General features: G+C 40.2%; 1 protein-coding gene across 4 annotated transcripts in view; it reads right to left on the reverse strand.

Moving 5' to 3' along the window:
• Window positions 1-19,834, reverse strand: part of LOC124620074 (caspase-1-like) — a 90,759-nt gene that overhangs the window by 16,578 nt on the left and 54,347 nt on the right. For 3 of the 4 annotated variants that reach the window (XM_047146753.1, XM_047146744.1, XM_047146759.1), the window contains exon 6: window positions 2,455-3,701. The exons of the other annotated variant lie outside the window; for it this stretch is intronic. In XM_047146753.1, coding sequence (XP_047002709.1) covers window positions 3,463-3,701 — 239 coding nt within the window. In that variant the 3' untranslated portion in view covers window positions 2,455-3,462. Of the gene's footprint in view, window positions 1-2,454; window positions 3,702-19,834 lie in introns of those variants that run through there. 4 annotated transcript variants of the gene reach the window in all.

Here is a 19,834-nt window from a genome sequence, read left to right on the forward strand (position 1 = left end):
ATAGGCAGTGCAGGCTGCTTACAGCTTCTTCAACTGCTGTGGTTGAGCTGTTTTTCAAGAAACACCAACAAATCGTGACTGTGCAGCAGTGTTTTTGGAAGCTAGTGATTTTTTTTTTTTTTTTTTTTTTTTTTTTTTTTTTTTGTGCTGTTCTGTGAGTGTATCAGCCTTCCAACAAAACAGAGCTGCTCGAGTCTCTGCCTTTCTCATTTTGTTTATTATTGCATTAGTCTTTGCCTTTCTTCATTTTGTTTATTATCACTATCTTATAGATACGGCACATACAGCATGTAGCTCTATGACACACATCACACAATGTGCACAGGACATATATGTTTGTAAAGCAGTGGAAATTTGACTACATGCATTTTGCTCACAGATGTCTGGGACAAATGAAATGATTCATGGGAACCGTAAAAGGGGATGGTCATCAGCTTATCATAGTCTCCATCTTGTAAAATAACAGACTGTTTTATACATTTAACTAAAACTTCCATACATGCAACTTTTTACATTATGGGTTGAGAAGTTCTGCCTTATGCAAGACACCGTTTTTCTTTTGTTTCACCCATACATGTTTCAGCACTTTTGTGCTATCATCAGTGGCTTCTATTTTTATTTTTAACTGTAAATTTGTTGTTAACATATTAACATTTTCGTCGTTTACAACATTATGTAAAAGTTACATTTATAACTTAATTGGCGAAAAGTAACATACCTTACATTATATTATTGTCCTCTTGTTTTGGTAGCTGTTATGCTACACAATATACAACATGTCATCTGCAAACAGCAAAACGTAATTTATTTTCTATTTGTTATGTATTTACAAAAGGAAATGAGACTGTATCACGTTTTCTTTCTGTAACTTACAGTTTTGAAGTTGTGGTACGTTTTCCTGTTTTGTTGACGAAGTAAATGGGCTTACTTCTTTGCCTGTGTTCGTGTGGTAATGCAGTTTTTCGATTACTCAAAGGCAAAGAAGTAAGCCCATTTACTTCGTCAACAAAACAGGAAAACGTACCACAACTTCAAAACTGTAAGTTACAGAAAGAAAACGTGATACAGTCTCATTTCCGTTTGTAAATACATAACAAATAGAAAATAAATTACGTTTTGCTGTTTGCAGATGACATGTTGTATATTGTGTAGCATAACAGCTACCAAAACAAGAGGACAATAATATAATGTAAGGCATGTTACTTTTTGCCAATTAAGTTATAAATGCAACTTTTACATACTGTTGTAAACGACGAAAATGTTAATATGTTGACAACAAATTTACAGTTAAAAATAAAAACAGAAGCCACTGATGATAGCACAAAAGTGCTGAAACACGTATGGGTGAAACAAAAGAAAAAAGGTGTCTTGCATAAGGCGGAACTTCTCATCCCATTTTCTTAGCAAGCACAGAGACAACAAGAAGAACTGCACCACAAGATGATTATTTTTACACTATATACACATGATTATTTTTACACTATATACACATTCAATGGTCAAGACTACATGTGACTGTTGGAAGACTCAATCTAGAGGTAGGCCTCATCAGACGCTTCATTTAGCCTCTTGTTACCACCAGGGAAATGTCTGTTATGGCACTTGTTTATAGGAATGACAGTATTTCTTCAGAAATGATGGTCGGAACAGTTTATAGGCCTCTATGATGGGTGTGTACATTAAATGGGCTGATGAATAACTTGTAAAAGCTACAGAGTTACACATCCCATTGATATCTAAGACAAAGCCCTAGTAAGATGGTGCCTCATTGCCACCTGTATGGTCCAGTGTGTCAGCCTATCATCCAAATTAATCAGGGATGCAACAGGACATCACCTACCACAATAGTACTGTGAAACTAGCTGCAAATGAGGCTTGGATAAGGTTTGAAAGATTTGTGTGGACTCTGCACCTGTGCCAACAAAAGTGCATTGGTAACAAAGACCAAACTTTGCTCAATGGCATTGAAATGGTGTCAATTGTGAAACATAACAAAATTCTGCAACCATTACTGGAAAAATTGCTTCACTACTACGCTCTAGAGAATGTTTTTGCAGTATTTTATGGAACTTTATGAGACAGGCAGTCTCTATTAATTTTGTTACAATTCATCTTCAGATATCTATGTTACCTTTCATATACTCTGAAAACTACTGTAGAGTGTACCTATTAACAGTAGTCGCAATGTTCTATTCCATTTCCATATGTCTCTTGACAGGTACTGCAGCAACAACACTTGGTAAATTACCATTTCAAGTCAAGTTTAATGGCAATTTTGACAAGGATCATCCATTTTCAGTTAAAGAAATAATTTCTTTTCAAATAAATACATTTCTTTTACAGTCTGAAGCATTATAAATAGCTTACTAAATGTTACAATCAAGACTGATTACTGAAGTGGAATGGACATTAAGCACTAGAAATCTATTAAAATAGAGTTAAAAAGTATGCACAATAATTTATTCACAGTTTTTATTTAGTTAAGTATGAAAAAATAAATATACAAACACACTGTTCTATAGATATTTCCAAAGGCACCACAACTGTATTTTTTGTACTTTTATATCACATTGTATCATATTACTTAAAATAAACCAGTTAGTTGTGAATGGTATTACTAAAAACAAAAAAGTGAGAAAACAATTAGCTGTGTGTTTGAAACAAAAGTTTTTTTGTTCACACACAATTCTATTAAAAGGAGATAAACTAAATATGATCGAGAACAGCATACAAACACTACTGGGAACATGTTTAGTGAATTACGTGATACGTCACAACCAGTACCAATAAATACACATACATTTCAAAGTTTGAGCATTTTACAGAGCATAAATCACAACTAAAAGTGTGTGTTGCTGAATGAGGCAGTCTGTATTCTAATTATCAACATTCCAACACAGGTAATTGGAACAAAAATGACAAACTGCAGGAACTTTTACAGTAGTCAATAAGATTATGAAATCTTCGAGCTCCAGAATATGCAATACTGTAACATTTTTTCATGTCCTGTTTCTTTCCATACTATCCAGTACATTTTCTTTGTTTCATAGGAAAAGTACCAAATATTGTGATAGAAGCATGAAAGTTTCACTAATGTGATAAACAAACGAGGAGATGCATGGATGAAATACTTTCCACAGAAAAAAGGCTCAAATTTAAAGTACTCTGGTAAGGGTTAACACCAACAATATTTCCTTACCATAAAAACTATTGTAGCCAATTTGTAAATTCATGTTTTTACAATTTCTTTTTTTTTTTTTTTTAAAAAAAAAAAAAGGGGGCTATTGTATAAAAAATATACTGGCAAAAATTCCCTCTATTCTCAAAATAATGAAACTGACAGTTTGCACTTTTTAATGTGCAACTTCTTACACATCATCAAACCTGGAACTGTTACAGCATTTGCTGCATCACAAAAAAAATTTTTTTTTTACAAACACAAATTCTATAACTAAAGCTATATTACTTCTTCTCCTCAAAACGCAACAATCTTGTCAGCATTGTTGTGATGCACGGTATTTGCTTCTGCCTATGCATAACCTCATTATTAGGTGTATTGGATTCGAAGTCTATTGCAACACGCTGACACACAAATGTCAACAGTGTCAGAATATCAAGTTTCGTTCCTCGACTCTGGAGTTCCCAGCAGAGGGCCTGCATGAACCATGAGCCGTAGGTAGTGTTGCGCCATGAGTAGTATCCTAGATTAAAGAGACCAGTGTTTAATCACATAATGACTGACAACATATTCAATATTACTGGTTCAGCACAGTTTTGAAAAAATGCAATTCTTGATGGTCAAAAAGGGTAGAGGTTCATAACAGATATTATTATTGTTTAGCACAAAACTTTTATTTTTTTTGGAACAACTTAATGATAATTCACATCTTGTTATTAAACATTTGAACACTTCACTTCATATTTTACTAAATTGTACATGAAGACTATCTTTTGTGCTGAGTATACTATCATGCATAAATCATTTTGTACAAGTTTTCCTCCACTGTAAATTACAGAAAGTACAGCTTGTAATAATACATAAAACTGATTGCATTGATGGTTTACATAAGCAACCATGACTGCAACCCCAAGCCAGTTAGTAGTTACTAATTTTATTCAAAGACGACAGTTCAATACAGTACTACTTTTAGAAGTTGGGTAATCCTTTCACTATTTTCCCCTTTATGTGACAGGTTATTCCCTTAAGGATTATCAAGGTCCAGCACCTGTCCTTACACCCCCCTCACCCACCACCTCCTCTGCCTCCTGCTGGAGTCTAATCACAGCCATTTCCTGTCCTACAGAAAGTACAGCCACCAGTGAAAGCAGCCAGATCATCGCCCCAGCTCTGCTACATTCTATGTGGTTATGACAACTTGTCAGCTGTGTAGCTACATGGCCAGCCACTTCCAAATCGCGGCCAACCACAAACTACTACTGCTAAATACTCAAACATTACTTTTGCCCCTCTAATCTCCATCAGCATCAGCTCTCCTAGACTAACTTGGGCCTCACCTGCCCTCTCTCCAGCCCCCCTCCCCCTGTTTCCTGTCCCCCTCCCTCTGAAAGCATAACACTTTCTCTTCTCCCTTAAACGTCTTATAAATGGAGCATAATGGCCACCTGGAAGGTCCAGTGCATCACCCTATTGTTCAAATAAACCGAGGAGCAAAACAATACTGTCTAGCACAACAGTATTACGAAAGCTACTGCAAATGGGGCTTGTATAAGGTTTCAGAGACCCACAAGCAGGAGCCTGGTCTTCACAACTGTGGCAACAGCAGTGCATTCATGGTGGAGACCTAACTTTGCTCAATGGCACTGAAAGTGAAACATTACAGAACAAAAATTCTCCGAATACAGCTTGAAAAATATGGTTCGCTATTATGATCTACAGAATGTTTTTGATGTACTGTTTTTGGAACTCTTGAGTGGTAAGCAATCTTGATCAATTTGGTTACAATTCATCTTCAGATATCTATGTTTACTTATATACTCCAAACACATCACTGTATGATGAACTTTGTCATAACATCTCACTCCATTTGCATATGGAGCAAAACTCTTAATCTATCCACAGTGCAAAATGCACAGTGTCACTCTAGCAACATCTGCAATTGGAGTTCGTGATTCTCTGTTACAATTTCATGCCAAGTAATCCTGTAATGAAATGTACCACTCTTCTTCAATTGTTCTCAATGTCTACGATTATTCCAAATTGGGAAGTGTCCAAGACTGTCTGACAATACTGAATAACCTGCCAAACAAATGTTTAGCAATCTATTTCTTTCATTTGTGATATACATTTCTAGAAAGATCCTCCCAATGACTCTGAGGCTGACATTTGCTTTTCCATTTAATGTGGTCATTTCACTGCGGGTTACGTCAGGTGGTTACTCCTGAGTATTTTACAGTAGTTACCGTTTCTGGTGATTCGGTGACCAATGACGTATCAACCTGTAGTGGAACGCACTGTCTATTTATGCACAACACACTACATTTATTTACATTCAGGGTCTGCTCCCAGCCCTGCACCAACAGTCAATCCTCAGCAGGACTTTGTGAATGTTATTACAGTCTCCCGGTACTGCAACTGTCTTACAGCCAACAGCATTATCCGTGAATCCTCTTACAGAAAATCAAACTTTTTCGACCAGACTGTTAATGTAAATTGTAAATAGTAGTGAACCTACGAGAGTCCTTTGGAATACTCCAGAAACTATGTTCGTATTTTCTGGGCCTTCCTGATGGGTCTGCTGCAAAAGCACTTCTCGTGTTTGCCGTCATATCGTATTATGTAAATCCCAAAACATCTCATCGGTTCAACTGCTCAACATCTGCAGGTGGTGATAGTTGCTGCTGCCACTGCTTCAAGATGTAACTGCTAATAATGGTGTGGCAGTGTCGAAATGTATCAAACCACGAGTAGGCAATATGAGTGCGTCGGATGATGTTCGCAGTTACGGAAAAGCGTGCTCTACTGCTCCCTGCTGGGAGGCGCAGAAAGTCCTTTTCCATGTGTGCTGTGGGCAAAGACTGTGCTGCTGCCACACAATCCTGTGGTAAAAAGCTGAATTAAATCTCAGCAGTGTGTTGCATTTAGTCATGAATCAGAAGTTCTTGTTTTCCCTGTACTGATTTAATGGCAGCCAGTGCTGGATTCCAGGCACCGCTTAACTGAAATCCTGCATCCCTGTTGATATAACTGTCCGTCATATAGATATGTATGGCCTCCTTAACAACAGTCCGAGAGACATGACACTATGGATAAAATTTCAGTCTCTTCATAAAACATTCAATGCCCTGTGTCCAAGCAATGCTCCGCCACCTCTAATTTATCGGATTGCCCCACTTGTGTATGACGATAGTGTTTGACACAATGTTCTTGCACAGTTCATTATGTCTGCCCAATATAAGATTTTCCACATTGGCATGTGATGTTACACACGCCACATTTCCTACGGTCAGTCTCGTCTTTGACCGAGCACAATTAATTCCTCAATTTTGCTGGTGGCTGAAAAACACACTTTATGTCATGCCTTTTGAGGATTCTTTCTAGTCTTCAAGATATGCAACCAAAATGGGCAACACCACCATTGCAGTGGATGCCTCCAGATCTTCATTTACATCCCCACTTTGAATTTGCTTAGAATGGAATTCATGCCGTATCCGTCTATTAGAACAGCCATTATGTTGTAATACCATGAACCATGGACCTTGCCGTTGGTGGGGAGGCTTGTGTGCCTCAGCGATAAAGATAGCCGTACCGTAGGTGCAACCACAACGGAGGGGTATCTGTTGAGAGGCCAGACAAACGTGTGGTTCCTGAAGAGGGGCAGCAGCCTTTTCAGTAGTTGCAAGGGCAACAGTCTGGATGATTGACTGATCTGGCCTTGTAACAATAACCAAAACGGCCTTGCTGTGCTGGTACTGCGAACGGCTGAAAGCAAGGGGAAACTACAGCCGTAATTTTTCCCGAGGGCATGCAGCTTTACTGTATGATTACATGATGATGGCGTCCTCTTGGGTAAAATATTCCGGAGGTAAAATAGTCCCCCATTCGGATCTCCGGGCGGGGACTACTCAAGAGGATGTCGTTATCAGGAGAAAGAAAACTGGCGTTCTACGGATCGGAGCGTGGAATGTCAGATCCCTTAATCGGGCAGGTAGGTTAGAAAATTTAAAAAGGGAAATGGATATGTTGAAGTTAGATATAGTGGGAATTAGTGAAGTTCGGTGGCAGGAGGAACAAGACTTCTGGTCAGGTGACTACAGGGTTATAAACACAAAATCAAATAGGGGTAATGCAGGAGTAGGTTTAATAATGAATAGGAAAATAGGAATGCGGGTAAGCTACTACAAACAGCATAGTGAACGCATTATTGTGGCCAAGATAGATACGAAGCCCACACCTACTACAGTAGTACAAGTTTATATGCCAACTAGCTCTGCAGATGACGAAGAAATTGAAGAAATGTATGATGAAATAAAAGAAATTATTCAGATTGTGAAGGGAGACGAAAATTTAATAGTCATGGGTGACTGGAATTCGAGTGTAGGAAAAGGGAGAGAAGGAAACATAGTAGGTGAATATGGATTGGGGGACAGAAATGAAAGAGGAAGCCGCCTTGTAGAATTTTGCACAGAGCACAACATAATCATAACTAACACTTGGTTTAAGAATCATGAAAGAAGGTTGTATACATGGAAGAACCCTGGAGATACTAAAAGGTATCAGATAGATTATATAATGGTAAGACAGAGATTTAGGAACCAGGTTTTAAATTGTAAGACATTTCCAGGGGCAGATGTGGACTCTGACCACAATCTATTGGTTATGACCTGTAGATTAAAACTGAAGAAACTGCAAAAAGGTGGGAATTTAAGGAGATGGGACCTGGATAAACTAAAAGAACCAGAGGTTGTACAGAGATTCAGGGAGAGCATAAGGGAGCAATTGACAGGAATGGGGGAAAGAAATACAGTAGAAGAAGAATGGGTAGCTTTGAGGGATGAAGTAGTGAAGGCAGCAGAGGATCAGGTAGGTAAAAAGACGAGGGCTAGTAGAAATCCTTGGGTAACAGAAGAAATACTGAATTTAATTGATGAAAGGAGAAAATATAAAAATGCAGTAAGTGAAACAGGCAAAAAGGAATACAAACGTCTCAAAAATGAGATCGACAGGAAGTGCAAAATGGCTAAGCAGGGATGGCTAGAGGACAAATGTAAGGATGTAGAGGCCTATCTCACTAGGGGTAAGATAGATACCGCCTACAGGAAAATTAAAGAGACCTTTGGAGATAAGAGAACGACTTGTATGAATATCAAGAGCTCAGATGGAAACCCAGTTCTAAGCAAAGAAGGGAAAGCAGAAAGGTGGAAGGAGTATATAGCGGGTCTATACAAGGGCGATGTACTTGAGGACAATATTATGGAAATGGAAGAGGATGTAGATGAAGATGAAATGGGAGATATGATACTGCGTGAAGAGTTTGACAGAGCACTGAAAGACCTGAGTCGAAACAAGGCCCCCGGAGTAGACAATATTCCATTGGAACTACTGACGGCCGTGGGAGAGCCAGTCCTGACAAAACTCTACCATCTGGTGAGCAAGATGTATGAAACAGGCGAAATACCCTCAGACTTCAAGAAGAATATAATAATTCCAATCCCAAAGAAAGCAGGTGTTGACAGATGTGAAAATTACCGAACTATCAGCTTAATAAGTCACAGCTGCAAAATACTAACACGAATTCTTTACAGACGAATGGAAAAACTAGTAGAAGCCAACCTCGGGGAAGATCAGTTTGGATTCCGTAGAAACACTGGAACACGTGAGGCAATACTGACCTTACGACTTATCTTAGAAGAAAGATTAAGGAAAGGCAAACCTACGTTTCTAGCATTTGTAGACTTAGAGAAAGCTTTTGACAATGTTGACTGGAATACTCTCTTTCAAATTCTAAAGGTGGCAGGGGTAAAATACAGGGAGCGAAAGGCTATTTACAATTTGTACAGAAACCAGATGGCAGTTATTAGAGTCGAGGGACATGAAAGGGAAGCAGTGGTTGGGAAGGGAGTAAGACAGGGTTGTAGCCTCTCCCCGATGTTGTTCAATCTGTATATTGAGCAAGCAGTAAAGAAAACAAAAGAAAAATTAGGAGTAGGTATTAAAATTCATGGAGAAGAAATAAAAACTTTGAGGTTCACCGATGACATTGTAATTCTGTCAGAGACAGCAAAGGACTTGGAAGAGCAGTTGAACGGAATGGACAGTGTCTTGAAAGGAGGATATAAGATGAACATCAACAAAAGCAAAATGAGGATAATGGAATGTAGTCGAATTAAGTCGGGTGATGCTGAGGGAATTAGATTAGGAAATGAGGCACTTAAAGTAGTAAAGGAGTTTTGCTATTTGGGGAGCAAAATAACTGATGATGGTCGAAGTAGAGAGGATATAAAATGTAGGCTGGCAATGGCAAGGAAAGCGTTTCTGAAGAAGAGAAGTTTGTTAACATCCAGTATTGATTTAAGTGTCAGGAAGTCATTTCTGAAAGTATTCGTATGGAGTGTAGCCATGTATGGAAGTGAAACATGGACGATAAATAGTTTGGACAAGAAGAGAATAGAAGCTTTTGAAATGTGGTGCTACAGAAGAATGCTGAAGATTAGATGGGTAGATCACATAACTAATGAGGAAGTATTGAACAGGATTGGGGAGAAGAGAAGTTTGTGGCACAACTTGACCAGAAGAAGGGATCGGTTGGTAGGACATGTTCTGAGGCATCAAGGGATCACCAATTTAGTATTGGAGGGCAGCGTGGAGGGTAAAAATCGTAGAGGGAGACCAAGAGATGGATACACTAAGCAGATTCAGAAGGATGTAGGTTGCAGTAGGTACTGGGAGATGAAAAAGCTTGCACAGGATAGAGTAGCATGGAGAGCTGCATCAAACCAGTCTCAGGACTGAAGACCACAACAACAACAACAACCATTGATAGGTGTTGTAGCTCACCAGATCGAGTCTCGGCATCTGAGACCTAATATGCAATACAAACCACAGTCCATAATACACTAGCGCATTGTGCAGGATGATGACATCTAGCGGGCTGCAAATATAGTTCCGTGAGAGTTGCTTTGCAATAGACACTATATACCTAGTGTATCATCAGCTTTCCTTCTGACCGTGGCATCCAGGAATGGAAACATGACATCTTTCTCCACTTTCATTGTGAACTGTATATTCAGATGCAGCGAGTTCAGGTGCCAAAGAAACACAGCTAATGTCTCTGTTCCGTGGGGTCACACCACAAATATATTGTCTACATGCCGCCATAAGCCGGAAGATTTGAGACTTCTGACTGCAATGCTTTTTCCTCAAAGTCTTCCATAAAACAGTTGGCCACCACGGGAGAAAGAGGACTTCCCATGGCGACACCATCGCCTTGTACAAAATACTGGTCATGCAGTACGAAATAAGGAGAGGTAAGCACATGTTTAAACAACGTCACAATGTCGTTCCCAAACTGGCTGCTGGTATGCTCCAATGAGTCCTGCAAGGTTACTTCTGTAAATACAGATACTATGTCAATGATAACCAGAAGATCTGTCAGTTGTAGCTTCCCAGTGAGGTTGCAGAAGAGATGAGATAGGTGGGACATCTGCCAAATTTTAACACAAGCCCCATCAAGAAAGTCTGACATCAGGTCAGCAGAAAGGTAAGCTCTGCAGGACTTGCTAGCGGACAAAGATGTCGTCATTTTTTGCGCTGACAAGGGGAAAATAGCAAGATATAGGTGCTGCTCAACGATCCTATTGAGAGAGGATCCGACTGGCAAGATCCAATAAAAAACTTTAGATCATCTCAAAGTTCTATTCCTTCTAAAGTCATTTAGAGCTTACACCAACAGGCTGCAGTTCCCCCAAGACTGTACAGCCTATGGAAGACACACAAGGATGGGTATCCTCTTCACCCAATAGTAAGCAACACTGATGCTCCTATTTTCTGGCCAATCATCTTACTAAGCTGTTGGGACCTCTCATAGGCAAGCGTGACCACCATATCCAAAATTCAGAGTACCTCATACGATGCCTGAAGACGATGAAGGTTGGTTGGTTTGTGGGATTGAAGGGACCAGAATGCTATGGTCATCAGTCCGAAGACGATTAAGCTAAAACTGTCGGGTCTTTTGGTTAGCTTTGGCATTCCATCTTTATTTACGAAAGTACCCCTGCAGGACTTGTCAGAGCTTACCAGCAGCCAGTTTGAGAATGATATTGTGGCATTGTTTAAACAAGTACTTACCTCAACTTATTTCTGATTCAATGAACAGTATTTGTACAAGTGGATGGTGTTGCCATGGGAAGTCCTCTGTCCCTCGTGCTGGCCAACAGTTTTATGGAAGACTTTGAGGAAAAACTTCTACAGCAAGCAAGTTACATTCCTGCTTCTGGCGGTATGTAGGCGATACATTTGTGGTGTGGCCCCACATGTGTGTGTCTCCAGCATCTGAACCTACAGCATTCGAAAACACAGTTCACAATGAGGTGGAAAAAGAAGGCATTTTACCATTCCTGGATGTTATGGTCAGAAGGAAAGCTGATGGTACACTGGAACATAGTGTCTAAAGCAAACACACACACATCGAGCTATATTTGCGGGACAAAAGTTGCCTTCATTCTGCATAATGCAATAGTGTCTTACATTCTTTGGTGCATGGAGCCCATGTGATCTCAGATGCCGACAGTCTACTTGCTGAGCTATAACACCTAACAATGGTATTCCAACATAATGGCTATTCTGGTAGAAATGCGACGCATTCTATTCTAAGCAAACTGAAAGTGGGGATGTACATAAAAATGCAGAGCCACCCACTGCAAGGGCATTCTAACCCTATTTTAGCGGTATGTCTTCAAGAATAGAAAGAATCCTCAAATGGTACTATGTCAAGTGTGGTTTTCAGCCACTAGTAACATTGAGGAATTAGCTGTGCTCGGTCAAAGACGAGACTTGTCTTAGGAAACTTAACATGTATTAAGATCCCATGCCAATCATACACACCTGGGGCAACCTGACTGATCAGCAGTAGCAGGGCATTGTCTGGACATGGGGCATTGCATGTTTTATGAAAAGACATAAATTTTCTGGGACTGTGTTGTTAAGGAGGCCATAAATATTGGCACGGCGGACAATCTTGTCAACAGGGATGCAGGTTTTCAACTAAGCACAGCCTGGCTGCCATTAAATCAAAACAGGGTAAACAAGAAATTCCAATTAATGACTCAGCACAATGTACTGTTGAGATTTAATTCGGTTTTTAACCACAGGAGTGTCCAGCAGCACAGTTATTGCCTGCAGTGCACACTCGAAAGGCCTTACTGCAGCTCCCAGCAGGGAGCACTAGGAGTGTTGTTTTCCACTAACTGCAAGCATCTTCCCACGCACGCATATTGCATGCTCCTGGCCTGATAAATTTCGATGTCGCTACATGATTATCATCAGTCTCATCTTGCAGCAGTGACAGCAGCATTTACCACCACCTGAAGTTGTCAATCAGTGGCATCGATGAAATACTGTGAGATTTGCACAATATGATCCAGTTCAAACCCGTGAAGTGTATCTGCGTGTTCATATTTGTTGACTCTTCTATTAAGTATGTCATTTGAGTTCTGTCTGCAAGGAAGTCCTGTATCCAACCACAAATTTTCTCCAATAATTGGTAAGCGCGTATTTTGTTCACTAAACAACAGTGCTGCACTGTATCAGATGTTTCCCAGAAGTCAAGGAACACCGCATCAACTCTAGCACCTTTGTCTGTGGCACCCTGTGTCTCACAGATGAGCAGCATTTTTTTAAGATTTAAGTACTTTAAGATATCTTTCGGCAGGATCCATTTTATTTTTATAGAGAAAAAAAATTTATTCTCAAAAAACATCATCATGTTTGACCATGAAAAATGCTCTATAAACTTACACAACAGACTGACCTAAGAAATATCGACCTATAATTATGCTGATCCATCTGACAAACCTTCTCGGAAATGGGAATTACTTTTCAAATTGCTAGGTAACCTTTGTTGCTTCAGTGATCTATGATAAACTACTGCCAGACAGTGTGGAGATCACGTATCCTCGAATGTTGAAATACTGGTTACATAATTTGGCCTTTATGAAAGTTTATTGCTTCACCACTGAGTAAGTGTTATATTGCTGCAACTAAAATTCATTTAGCATTGTGACATTTAAAAGTAATCTTTGTCCACTGACAATGCTTTCTGAAACACTGATTGTTGCTTCACATATGAAATTGACGTAGCGTTGCAGTAATGAGTGCACAATAATAACTGTGAAGCGGAATTGGTCGGCTGCATTCACCAATGTATTGATACCATATAATGTTAGCCTTAAGGTTTTAGTATAAATTGGTTTATGTCATGCTAGGTATATAGGACATTGTTAAACCTGAGTGTAGCTAAATTGGTTTGAAATGAATAATGAGTTCAGTAATAAATCACAGTGTCAGTGATCCACTGTTAACCGATATCAATCGAACCCTTCATTGTTCACTTCCTAAGAATTACCAGCAAAAGAAAGTATATAATTAGATCATTGAGTTGAAGAAGTGATAAATATTGCCTGTCATTAGAGTACACTAGTCAGTCATGTTATAAACAGAATCCAGACAGACCTACATTGCATCCTGCAACAATCTTCGGATCCCAGAGTCAGGTCAGCCTCCAAACATGTTGAATGAATTTTAAATTTTAGTGTAACCTGAAGTTTTCAAGTAACACTGGCCAAGAAAGAAGATACAGACAATGAATGATTATTCAGATCACAAAATTGTGTGTGCAGTGTACGTATTTTAACAATAATGGCTAGAGAAAGTGAGAACTTCCACTGCGTTAATGAGGATGACAGTGGCCATTGAAATAGCTTTGATATCGATGTTATTAATCAATTGGAACTAATTGACAGCATTCAAACTGTAGAAGCAACTGAATGTACACACTGAATCTGTACAGAGTGACTGACAACAATCATGTTGATAATTTATGAAGGGAGGATGTGTTAATAATTTTAAAAAAGTACAAAAAACTAGATGATCATGAGCAAAAGTTGAACAATGAAACAATCATCGGTTGGGTCAAGAACTGAAAGCAGATAATCAAAAATTGAGAGCTGATATGAACAAGGGGTTGAACAAAAATGTGATTGATATTTATAACAACTTGCAACAACTATTCACGGATTGGTAAAACAGGCTTAGGGAATGTATGTGTTTGTTTGTGTTTCTATCGACCTGCCAGCACTTCCGTATGGTAAGTCACACCATCTTTGTTTTTAAAGACTTACCATACGAAAGTGCTGGCAGGTCGAAAGACACACAAACATACACACAAAATTCTAGCTTTCGCAACCAACGGTTGCCTCATCAGGAAAGAGGGAAGGAGAGGGAAAGATGAAAGGATGTGGGTTTTAAGGAAGAGGGTAAGGAGTCATTCCAATCCCGGGAGCGGAAAGACTTACCTTAGTGGGAAAGGACAGGTATATACTCGCACACACACACATATCCATCCACACATACAGACACAAGCAGACATATTTAAAGACAAAAGAGTTTGGGCAGAGATGTCAGTCGAGGCGGAACTGTAGAGGCAAAGAAGTTGTTGAAAGACAGGTGAGGTATGAGTGGCGGCAACTTGAAATTAGCGGAGATTGAGGCCTGGCGGATAACGAGAAGAGAGGATATACTGAAGGGCAAGTTCCCATCTCCGGAGTTCGGATAGGTTGGTGTTGGTGGGAAGTATCCAGATAACCCGGACGGTGTAACACTGTGCCAAGATGTGCTGGCTGTGCACCAAGGCATGTTTAGCCACAGGGTGATCCTCATTACCAACAAACACTGTCTGCCTGTGTCCATTCATGCGAATGGACAGTTTGTTGCTGGTCATTCCCACATAGAATGCATCACAGTGTAGGCAGGTCAGTTGGTAAATCACGTGGGTGCTTTCACACGTGGCTCTGCCTTTGATCGTGTACACCTTCCGGGTTACAGGACTGGAGTAGGTGGTGGTGGGAGGGCGCATGGGACAGGTTTTGCACCGGGGGCGGTTACAAGGATAGGAGCCAGAGGGTAGGGAAGGTGGTTTGGGGATTTCATAGGGATGAATTAACAGGTTACGAAGGTTAGGTGGACGGCGGAAAGACACTCTTGGCGGAGTGGGGAGGATTTCATTTCCCACGTGGAATGTTTCCCTCTATTTATATATATATATAAAAAACAAAGATGATGTGACTTACCAAATGAAAGTGTTGGCAGGTCGACAGACACACAAACAAACACAAACATACACACAAAATTCAAGCTTTCGCAACAAACTGTTGCCTCATCAGGAAAGAGGGAAGGAGAGGGAAAGACGAAAGGATGTGGGTTTTAAGGGAGAGGGTAAGGAGTCATTCCAATCCTGGGAGTGGAAAGACTTACCTTAGGGGGGAAAAAAGGACGGGTATACACTCGCACACACACACATATCCATCCACACATATACAGACACAAGCAGACATATTTAAAGACAAAGAGTTTGGGCAGAGATGTCAGTCGAGACGGAAGTGCAGAGGCAAAGATACTGTTGAATGACAGGTGAGGTAGGAGTGGCGGCAACTTGAAATTAGCGGATATTTGAGGCCTGGTGGATAACGGGAAGAGAGGATATATTGAAGAGCAAGTTCCCATCTCCGGAGTTCGGATAGGTTGGTGTTAGTGGGAAGTATCCAGATAACCCGGACGGTGTAACACTGTGCCAAGATGTGCTGGCCGTGCACCAAAGCATGTTTAGCCACAGGGTGGTCCGCATTACCAACAAACACTGTCTGCCTGTGTCCATTCATGCGAATGGACAGTTTGTTGCTGGTCATTCCCACATAGAATGCGTCACAGTGTAGGCAGGTCAGTTGGTAAATCACGTCGGTGCTTTCACACGTGGCTCTGCCTTGGATCGTGTACACCTTCCGGGTTACAGGACTGGAGTAGGTGGTGGTGGGAGGGTGCATGGGACAGGTTTTACACCGGGGGCGGTTACAAGGGTAGGAGCCAGAGGGTAGGGAAGGTGGTTTGGGGATTTCATAGGGATGAACTAAGAGGTTACGAAGGTTAGGTGGATGGCGGAAAGACACTCTTGGTGGAGTGGGGAGGATTTCATGAAGGATAGATCTCATTTCAGGGCAGGATTTGAGGAAGTCGTATCCCTGCTGAAGAGCCACTTCAGAGTCTGATCCAGTCCCGGAAAGTATCCTGTCACAAGTGGGGCACTTTTGTGTTTCTTCTGTGGGAGGTTCTGGGTTTGAGAGGATGAGGAAGTGGCTCTGGTTATTTGCTTCTGTACCAGGTCGGGAGGGTAGTTGCGGGATGCGAAAGCTGTTGTCAGGTTGTTGGTGTAATGGTTCAGGGATTCCGGACTGGAGCAGATTCGTTTGCCACGAAGACCTAGGTTGTAGGGAAGAGACCGTTTGATGTGGAATGGGTGGCAGCTGTCATAATGGAGGTACTGTTGCTCTATATATGAATATAATAGAGGGAAACATTCCATATGGGAAAAATATATCTAAAAACAAAGATGATGTGACTTACCAAACGAAAGTGCTGGCACGTCGATAGACGCACAAACAAACACAAACATACACACAAAATTCAAGCTTTCGCAACAAACGGTTGCTTCATCAGGAAAGAGGGAAGGAGAGGGAAAGACGAAAGGATATGGGTTTTAAGGGAGAGGGTAAGGAGTCATTCCAATCCCGGGAGCGGAAAGACTTACCTTAGGGGAAAAAAGGACAGGTATACACTCGCACACTCACACGTATCCATCCACACATACACAGACACAAGCAGACATGTGCTGCATGAAGAATCGCTTATAACTGCAGTTTGTACAGCCCTTTCTGCCTAGCGCTTGAATCATCACTGACAAGAGAATGTGCAAGTTTTGAGCATAAACCATTCCAAAAATGTCTCAAATTGTTAATTTTTTGAATAACTTCCAGTTCATATATGCAGCTAAACTGCTGCAGGTGTAATTGTTACATAAGAGACTAGATGAAGAAGGAAAATCAAGAAGTATGTTGTTTCATTACAGACTACTTCCACCTATCGGAACTTTCAATACTTGACATTATGTATTTTATAAAAATTTCCTGTAGCACAGCTGTTATAATTCTTGAATGTTATATATCTGGAACAATTCCTTGTTTATTCCCTGTAGTTGTTGCGCAAATAGATCGTATCTATTAGATGACGAAAATAAACCATTTCCTTCCACAGGGCACACCAGATAAAGGGAAGAATAATGCATTTGGGCACTTCACAGTATTTACTAATTTTATTGGAGTAAGAAATGATTGTGGCCATTGTTCTGCATATTTTGCTGCTTAGCAGGCACACCTGATCAGATTCGTAAAGCATGTTGATGCAAGTTGACTGCAAAAATGACTGAATTTTAACAATACTGTTCCACTGATAAACCTGAAATGACAAAGAGCTATCAGAAACTATACAGTCCAACAAGTTTCTGGAATGCGCTATAACATATAAAAACTTCCTTATCAATTGGATGAATGACAATATGTTCCGGGTGTACTCAGAATTACATAATCTGTGTATTCATCATCCTCCTAAAGACAAGGTTATTCTAAATGATGGATCCATTTTCAAAACTTCATAGTTATTCTCAATTACAAATCCAAACTGAACAAGCTTTATACCAATGAAAAGAGGAAGTTTCAAAGTTTTTCATAATGTTTGATATCAACTTAATAATTTGTAATTGATTAGTTTAAATAATTATTTAACAGAAATGTGATAAATTTTATAAATGGTAAATGTGGCCACAGTTGGCTGCACGTCAAACATTGACACGGTAGCCAAACTCATCCCACACACGCGAAAGCGCATCTGCTGTTACTGAGTGCATGGCAACAGTGATCATGTTCCTCAGATTGTTCAGAGTAGTTGGTAGGGGCGGGACGTAACCAGCTTCCTTCACATAATCCATTAGAAATAGTCGCAGGGTGTGAGATCAGGTGATCTCGGTGGCCAGAAGTGAGGAGCCAGGTCCTCCTCAAGTCCCCTGTGACCGATCCAGTGCTGACGAAGGGAATCATTCACAAAGCCCCTCATACATCACGGTGCCAATGGGGTGGAGCTCCATCCTGTTGGAAAATACAAGTCCTGGGAATCTTCCATAATTTGACGGAACAGCCATTGTTCCAAGTAGGTGATTCCCGTTACAGTTCTTTCTGCAAAGAGAAATGGTCCATAAACCTTTGTATGGGATACGGCACAGAACACGTTGATCTTCGGTGAGTCTCTTTCATGTTGCAATGGTGAATGTGGATTTTCCAAACGCCATATGCGAACATTGTACTTGTTGACTTTTCCACCAAGATGGAACATCGCTTCGCCGCTACAAATTACATGCTGTAGAAATGCGTCGTCCTCCATCTTTGCTAGCACATAACCATAAAATGCGAGACACTTCTCTTTGTCATTCGGGTTGAGAGTCTGCACAATTTGTAATCGGTAGGGCTTGTCCAGCAAATGTCATCTCATAACTTTCGATACAGTTGGATGGAGTATTCCAAGTTCTTGACTGGCTCTATTGGTAGACTTACTGGGACTGCGCACAAAGCTTTCTTGAATCCGTCAGATATCATCTGCTGATACATGAGGTCGGCCTGTGCTTTCTCCTTTGCACACACTCCCAGTCTGTTTAAATTGCTTAAACCAACGGCTAATGCTGGTGGTTACATACCGAATTTGGAACGAAATGCCCACTGCACTGCAATTTGCAACTCGCTTTTCGCTAACAAGAATGCAGAAAACCTTGGGCTCCACAGTTGCCATCTCACTGACAACTGACAGTGAAACAGAATGGCAGCCCTATTGCCGCGCGAACTCTACCGGCCGCTTATGAAACCATCACCGTCTCCCCACCAAAAACTTTGAAACTTTCTCTTTTCACTTGTATAAAGTTTGTTCATTTTGGATTTGTACTTGAATACATACCTTTTTTTTTTTTTTTTTTTAATGGGTCCATCATTTAGAATAACCCAGTAGGTAATTTAGCCACATCTGCACTTGAATCCCTGCAAATCTTGGGGAAAGAGAAATCAGTAAGTTAACATATTTTGCATATTCTCATTCAATAATGTCCTATGGAATTATGTTCTGGGGTAACTCATCTTAAAGAAAGAAAGTCTTCATTCCTCGAAAACATGCTTTAAGAATAATATGTGGTGCTCGCACATGATCATCTTGTAGATGTCTGTTTAAGGAGTTGGGCATTTTGACTTTCCAATTTATTTATTCCCTCATGAAGTTCATTGTAAATAATTCATTGCACTTCAAAGAAGAACAATGATTTACATAATTACAATACCAGAGGAAAAAATGACATTCATTACACCACATTAAGGTCGTCTTTAGAACAAAAAGAGGTGTAAAATTTTGCGACTAACATTTTTACCACTTATGCCCTATATTAAATGTCTGACTGACAGCAAGGTAAAATTTGAAAACAACCAGAAAAAAATTTCTCCTTGACAACCCCTCCTACTCCATAGAAGAATTTCTATTACTGTAAGATTTGCCATGCAAAATGATCCATGGAACATGAAACTAACGAACATCCAGATCAAGAGTCCAAGGCTGAAACAATACTAGTTTCTGCATCTGGTATGAAGACACTTCGGGCATAACTTTAAAAATTATTCTCTCTCATTTTTCCAGATTTTACTAATTCGATTACAAGATTTCAGCAACAAAACAGTTCTCTTTTTT

This window comes from Schistocerca americana, chromosome 1 (assembly GCF_021461395.2).
Source record: "Schistocerca americana isolate TAMUIC-IGC-003095 chromosome 1, iqSchAmer2.1, whole genome shotgun sequence".
In the NCBI taxonomy this organism is placed as follows: domain Eukaryota; kingdom Metazoa; phylum Arthropoda; class Insecta; order Orthoptera; family Acrididae; genus Schistocerca; species Schistocerca americana.